The 7,500-nt window shown below is 44.6% G+C and overlaps 1 protein-coding gene across 5 annotated transcripts in view; it reads right to left on the reverse strand.

Annotated features, from left to right (window-relative positions):
- Positions 1–7,500, reverse strand: part of GRIA1 (glutamate ionotropic receptor AMPA type subunit 1) — a 302,597-nt gene that overhangs the window by 10,676 nt on the left and 284,421 nt on the right. For all 5 annotated transcript variants that reach the window (XM_011356766.1, XM_011356768.1, XM_011356767.1 and 2 more), the window contains one exon: positions 2,986–3,120. In XM_011356766.1, the coding sequence (XP_011355068.1) occupies positions 2,986–3,120 (135 nt within the window). The remainder of the gene's footprint in view (positions 1–2,985; positions 3,121–7,500) is intronic.

Genomic DNA, 7,500 nt, shown 5'->3' on the forward strand with positions numbered 1-7,500 from the left:
AATAATTCCAAGGGAATCTGATGTTGGCTTCTGAGAAATTCAACATCTTTTCCTTAAAGGGAAGGATAAGAATGTCTCTACGAAGTCATAGCATGACTCAGTGGCTACTTCTACAGGTTTCTGTCTTAATCTGAAGGTTGTGACTTCAGTGATAAAGGTCAACACTGCCCAGTTTTAAGAGGACCACAGTCTTTAGTTGCCCTGGTACCACTACCTGGCACTGACTATGACAAGTGGGACACAATAATCCCACAGGAAGGACTGGAGGTCCAAGAGGCTTCCTGCTTGGCGGGTACCTGGTCTCATCAGATTTTATGAGCACAAGCAGATGGAGACAAAACCACCTTGGATGTGTTTATTCTTCCAGGCTGGGTGATTTTGATGGTTGTATTTGCTTAACTTAACAACAGCTTCTTCTGATGCCTCATCTTATCCTCCAAGGGATTTTTACCTTCAGATACAATTCCACATCGATTTTACTAAAACTTACCCTATGTGTGTGAGATGTCCAAAGAGAAATCAGACACAGCTTTCTGACCTTAGGGAATTCACAATCTATGTAGCTCAAAAAAGCTAGGACATGTAAGTAGGGGTAGTAAAAGGAAGGTCTTAAGGAAGCTGTAGCTGGCCATCAATAATAATAAAAATATGATTATTATAAATTCTAGTTACCATTGTTATTGAGGGCTTACTATGGACCAGACAATTTTGCCAAGCCCTTTATATCCAATTTTTCATATAATCTTCACAATAATTCTGAGGTATGTACTACCATTAGTCTCATTTTATATAAAATCAGGATCCAAGAGCTATTGAAACTTGTCCAAGATGACAGTTAAAAGATGGAGCAGTCTGGATTTACACTCAGACATTCCGACTCCAGAGCCCGTGCTTTTGACCACTACACTGCACTGTGTCCTAGGGGAGCAGTGAGATGATGCCCCCATGAAGGGTGTTGGGCTGTCCTGGGCCACTGGTTTGGGTCACGGCCCATGGGAAGGTTTTGAGGTTTGTAAAGGTTGTAGCTCACCTAGATCTCCTGCTGTTCCCCTCTCTGCCTCTGGGGTGGCCTTTCCTCCCTTTCGAGGGTGAAATAGGAGAGTCTTTAGGCTTATGTTTTAGATGGAATAGGCAAAGTAAGCTTCGTGTAGGTTCTAGGAGACCTTGTTGTGTCCAGCCAAGGTCCTTGGAGATCTCCACTGGTTTTAGGGTCTGAGGCCCATGCTTTCACTGTGTTTTGTGCTTGGATATAGTAGGCGAGCTGGCCAAGGGAAGAATTGAGGTGTTTATAGGACCCCTGGCCAAATACCATCACACTACCATCTTTTAACTATTCCTGTTATACCTCAGGAAAGTTGTCTTTTAAATGAGCCCTATGGGACAGAAGACAGGAAGAGGCATCAGCATGCATAAAGGACATGGGTGGGAAGCATGAGGTGGGTGGCTGGAGTATGGAACATGTAAGGAGAGCAGATTGCTTGGGAGGGGAAAGTAGGCAGGAGCCATGACGTGGAAATGCTGAACGCCAAGACAGAAGATCTGAATGCCAGGACAGAAGCCCCTCCTCCCCCAGCTCCCAGTCCCTGTGTACAGAACTGAATACAGAGTTTCCAGGTAGGGACAGCAAATGTCCAGCACTGTCTTCTCCAAGTGTGACCCTGGAGGTACGTGTAGGGCTGATCCAGGGAGGGCCTAGGCAGGAGGCTATGCTTGTGATCCAACAGTGAGTGTGCTGAGCTTGGGAGCAGCTGTAAAATGGGTATCTTGGGGTGCATTCTAGGAGAGTAAACACTACCAGTGAATCTTCTTAGCCTAGTCCAGCCAGGGTAACAGCCTGGGGTACATAGCTCAGAGTGGCTGTGCTTCTCTCTACTTCTGTTGGTCTGAATCCCACTTGTCCTTCCTCTTAATTTATGCCTCTTCCTGAAAGCCTTCTCTAAGTTTTTTTTTTTCCCCCTCTATATTGCTATAGACCTTCCTATCTATACCATAGGTTGCTTCACTGAGTAATTTTTCTGTGTCATTCTTTGTCAAAGGTCACATTTTGCATTTCAGTCTTCTCTGCCTCCTCAGGATGTCTTGTTCATAGTGTGGCTCACATGATTAACACTTTCATAAATATTTTCTTATTGAAGCTACGTGATGGAATGTGAAGGTCATTTAATCTAACTCCTTTTGGATACTTGAATCTATATCTTTGCCAAGAGTTATCCAGCCTCTACTTGTATGCCTCCAGTGATGGGATGCTTGCTACTTATTGAGATAATTCATCCAATTTTTGGGTAGCTCCGAAAGAAAAATACATCTCCCTTATTGTGTTAACAATTGTTTCTCATAGCTTTTAGTTGTTAGTTCTTGTTGTACAGTTTGGGACCCCACAGAACTAGTCTGTTTTCTTTCCCACCTGAAAAGTGTTCATATTTATTTTTACAGTCAAGCCAAATATTCTTCATACTTCTCTTCTCCAGTTATTTCCCTTTAGCTATATTTGATGTCGTTTGGGGTCATCTAATTAATTCGCTTACCCTTCTCTGTGCATGATCCTCTTTGCCAAAGTCTGTCTCACAATCTGGTGGCTAAGAGAAGACCTAATTCACCAAGCATGGCAAGATTATCTATTTTGCAGAGGGTTGACACCCTTTCCTCTATACTGGGAGCTTCACTTCGGTTAATGCAACCTCGGCAAGGATCTAACTTTGTAGTGATTATTCTTGCCTCATGCTGTGTTCACTGTCCACTTCAACTCCTAACTTAATCTCACCATCCATCTCTGGCTGATGTAGTTCTTTTCTTGGGCCTTATGTTTACTGTCTTCTTTCCTTCCTCATAGCTGCCTCTTCCCCTGTCACCTTCCTCATAACAGCTCTCTGCCCCGTGCCTTGGGCTGACCTCAATCTCTTGTCACTCCCACCCTTTCTAGAAGAGGGACTCCCAGGAAACCCAGCTGTGTCAGGTTAGGAAAAAGGCCTGGGAAGACGATGCCACCTTCATCCGCTTGGACTCGCTACGGGATTTGTAGCAAAACTCGATTAAGGCAACCAGCATGGCTAGTCCAAGTCCTCCGATCAGGATGTAGAATACGCCTGCCACATTGCTGAGGCTCAGAGCGCTTGTCTTGTCCTAGGAAGAGGAGGAAGGGAAGGGGGGAGGGAAGAAGAGTAAAGTGAGCCAGGAGGCTAGAGACCATCTAAGTAACAGCATCTTTACACACATACACTCAACCCCATCACCCTCTTTAACATTCCTAATAGTTGGAAAGGCTATTTATTCACTGACACAGTTTAAACATTCCCCCAGAAAAAAAATTGTGTGTATGTATAACAATCTTCCAAGCATCCCTGATTATGTTTAATTTATAATTACATTTCCCCCCTCCCTAATGCCTATTCTGGGAAGGGAAATGCCACAAGAAATTCAGGGCACCTTCTACTAAGATCTGCACCCTTGGGCTTACTCCATTCTTCCAGAAAACTGTCCCTTCCTTTTCAGTGTAGTTCCCGCCCTCCATCCCCTCTGTTGCTCAGCAATGCATTTGCCTCTCTTATTGTTTATGTTTCTCAGTGTTTCTCTGAGAGTTGTTACTTAAAATGAACTTTCCCCTAGATGTGCATTTGATTTCAATTTAATAAGACAGTTATTGTATGTATAATAAAGATCCACTAATATATACTTTTAACTTACTGCTCTGAGTCCTAATTTAGGGGAAAAAAAACTGGGGGGCTTGGAATAGTAAAAAAGTATTGAGATAGAAAAATGGCTCTATTAAATCCTAATAATTATGCTTAATTAGTGTCATCTTTCTGTTGGAGGTTCTTGCTAAAAAAACACTGTAGGCAGATTCGGGTGCCTGAATTTAGAAATCTCTGTTACCTGCGGTAAAAGATCTTGCACTGGTTTTGTTTGAGGAGAGTCATGGAGCAGGGTGCTTAATTTCTAAGGACCTGTGCACAAGTACCCATGTCCAATAGGAGGTGGACAGAGCTCACTTTGTGGAGCCTAAGAAAAGTCATCAGTCTGATGAGACAATCCCTGAGTTCTGTCACCTCCAGTAGGGTTTAAAAGTGGGGACCGAGGGACAACATCTTCCCAAGTGGTAAGAACAGCCAAACAAAACTGGGTCACGGTGGGAGGTAATGACTCAAGGAAAGGGGAAAACTGCTCAGTGAAATTCTTGATACGGGCAAGAGCACATCTTTAAATCCTGAAAGACTAGTCATCCCCAGATGTCATGGTGGCTCTACCACCTTTGCTTATATTATTTGTACAAGCACAAATTTCTCATTGAATTAAAATAAAAGGCATGCCTCTGCTGGCACAAGCACACACTATGGTTAGTAGGTTGGTGACACTGGATAAGATAGAGTTTTTATGTCTCTCCACGTGTTCTTTTTCAGGTAGGAATATAGGCAAGCAAAGGGTGAGCTGCCTTGCCTTAGGGACTCCTTTGATATCTGCCTGTTAGAATCTGGGTGTGTGAACAGGGGTCTGTTGTTGACCAAGTCAGTAACCTCTGCCCTGGTTCTACTTGGTGCATTGTACAGGATTCAGCAGGGCTGAGCTCGAGAGCCACAGCTGGCAAATAGCAGCATGCCTTCTCTCCCCAGAAGCAGCCTCGTCCAGCAGAGCTGTAGGATTAGCTAAAGCACATCCCTTTGGTGGCTTTCTGTATTGCTAAAGCAGATGGCTTTTATAAAATGGTTTATACTTGGCAAGGCATATTCTGGCTTTGGAAGCAGTGGAAATGTTTGTTCAAAGGAGTAGACTTTCTCCTGCTCTGGTTATAATGGCCTGATAAGGGAAATGTGTAAAAATGAGTTTGGTGCTTCGTTCAAGAGTTGGTTGAACAAGAAAATTTCAACTTGGTATGATTTTTTAGAATACTCAAAACGTCTCCCCGTTTGTTGTTTAGGAGGTCTATAATTCTGCCTTTATAGGGTAATTTAGAGTTCTTAGAAGAATTAGAATTCATAGAATTTCCTATAGAACTTTTTCTGTGTGGATAGGGCTAAGGGTTTGGTGGGGAGGCATGTAATGCCTTACTAGCTCACACCTTAGAAACGAGGAGTGGTTGACAGTGATGCTCAGAGGGAGTGGATGGGGAACAGGCCTGGGGGAGGTGGCAGATGAGAGGCTGGGAAGAAAAGGAGGAGTCCTGCTGACTTCACAAGCTGACCAGACTTTCAATAGCTGAAGTGCACCTTGCCTTCTTCATCACCAAGGCTGTTTCTGTTTCCTTCCTCATGGTCTTTTCAAGTTCACCTCAGTTGTAGATTGCCTTCAAAGATAAGGGAGTGGTGGGCATCTTTTATTGCTACTATGCCTTCCTGGCCATAGAATGTGGAGTGCCCATTTCTGGTGTATCTGAGAAGGAAGTAGGGTTAGATGTTCATATGGAAGTGGGGGCAGAAGACATAGTCTATATAACTACAGAAGGAGGAAGGTTCAATGACTGAGCATTTGATTATGTCCGGAGATGGAGAGCATCCCTCACTTTTGAAGAAGGCCTCTGGCCCATGGAGTTGGCAGTGTATGTATGTGTGTGAGGGACACACCCCATACAAACAGAGGGCAGCCAGACGATATGTAGACTGCCACCACTTGCAGAACACACAGTGATCCTTCTTTATGACAACACAATTCCGTAGTGCAGGGGTCAGGGAAAACTCTGACAAGGAGGTGTCTGGGCACTATCACTGCCAGTATCAGAAGGCAAACTTAGCTGTAGTGCAACTATCTAAATTTGGCACAATTTGATAGGATATAGAATGAAGTGCTGGTGTTGATGTTTTCTTGGCCCACATAGTTGTGGAGTTTACGTGTAGGCAAGGTGTTTTGATTTCCCTTAGGTGTGCCATTAGCTTTCCGATAGCACTGAATTTAGTATTTTTCAAAAAAGGCCCAAGACCACGGTCTTCTGCTCAGTTCCCCTTATTGACTCTCTTCAACTCATTCTGCTGGAATATGATGGAGTTTCCTGAGGGAAGGGACAACAATCCCTTTTATTTAAGGACCAGAGCTCTGATTCCTCCTCTGGCCCGTAGTGTCCGCACAAGAGGGGACTTCCTTGAGGACCTGAGTACAAACAGCTATGTTCATGTTTCATGGGCAAGCTATAAGCTTCCAACCTACGACTAGGACAAGGGGAAAGACAGAATTTGGGTCTTCTGAGCACCCTTCTGGGGGGCCCTATTCTCCTCCCATCCCACAGTGGTTGAATTCCCCAAAGCCAGGCAGCTTGTTGGTGGGAGTGAAAAAGTCACAACTGTCTTCTACCAGGAGAGTGACAGTACCGAGAAGATTGACAGGTGAAAAGACAAACAATTCCATGTTTCAGAATTGTCAGGCTTGTTGTTATGGTAATGAGCCCTGCCCCCACCTTCATCTGTTCTCCTTAACTGTGTTGTCTGGTTTGTCCCTTCCTTTGTGTGGAAGGAGATTTTTTCTTTTTCATATTTTTCCTTGCTCTTCCCACATAATGGGGGATGGTCCCAGACTCCCTCTGTGTTTCTGAGCCAACAGCTCTTCCAGGATTGCGGGGCTGGCTCGAGCTGTCGTGAGGAGGTTTGAGCCAGGCCTGAGGCAGAGAAACTTAAGCTTTTTAAAGTGGCTTAAGTAGAAAGTTCTAGGGAGAAGCCAATGCCTTTGGCCATAACACTAGTCCCTGCCACGGAGACTGTGCTTGCCCATCATCTAAGGCCTGCTTAAATAAGGACCAAGCTTCAGGTTTCTCCAAATGCTTCTATTTTGTATCTTCCTGGTGAGAGTGTGAACTCCTACAAAACTAAGGCTGCAGCTTCTGCTCTTCTCTCCATTTCACAGGAATTCCACGCATTTTCTGAAGTGTGTACAACTGGAGTTTTAGGGGCTGCTGTAGTCCTTCTACCTGCTGAATCTGTAACCTGACCAACTTTTAGGGCCATAAGAAAAGCCCAATACCTCTTCCACCAATTAGCCTTTTTGTTATAGTAGGCTTTCTCTTGTACTTATTAAACATATATTTTTGGCCTACAGGCTATTTCCCTGAGTGCTTGGTTATTTCCTGGGAGTGAAGACTGAGTGGTTAACTAGGCTTACTCACTAGCTGAGGCCAAAGCAAGGAAGCTCTGGGGAGGTAGACTTGAGTCAACTAAAGGAAGACATTTCAAATCTATATAGCTATCCAAAGGTGGACTGCCCTGCCATAGATAGTGGTGAGTTCCTCAAACATGGATATACTCTGGAAGCTGTCAAGGTTGCAGCGGTCCTCAATTTCTTTGGCACCAGGGACCGGTGCTCCTATGAGAATCTAATGCCTGATGATCTGAGGTGGAGCTGAGGTGGTGTTGCTAGTGCTGGGAGCGGCTGCAAATACAGATGAAGGTTTGCTCTCTCCTCCACCGCTCACCTCCTGCTATGCAGCCTGGTTCCTAACAGGCCATGGACCAGTACTGATCTGCAGCCTGGAAGTTGGGGACTTTTGATCTAAGGGATTCAAGCACTGCACAGAGGGTTAGACCAAGT

The sequence above is a fragment of the Pteropus vampyrus genome, unplaced genomic scaffold, assembly GCF_000151845.1.
Source record: "Pteropus vampyrus isolate Shadow unplaced genomic scaffold, Pvam_2.0 Scaffold30, whole genome shotgun sequence".
NCBI lineage: Eukaryota > Metazoa > Chordata > Mammalia > Chiroptera > Pteropodidae > Pteropus > Pteropus vampyrus.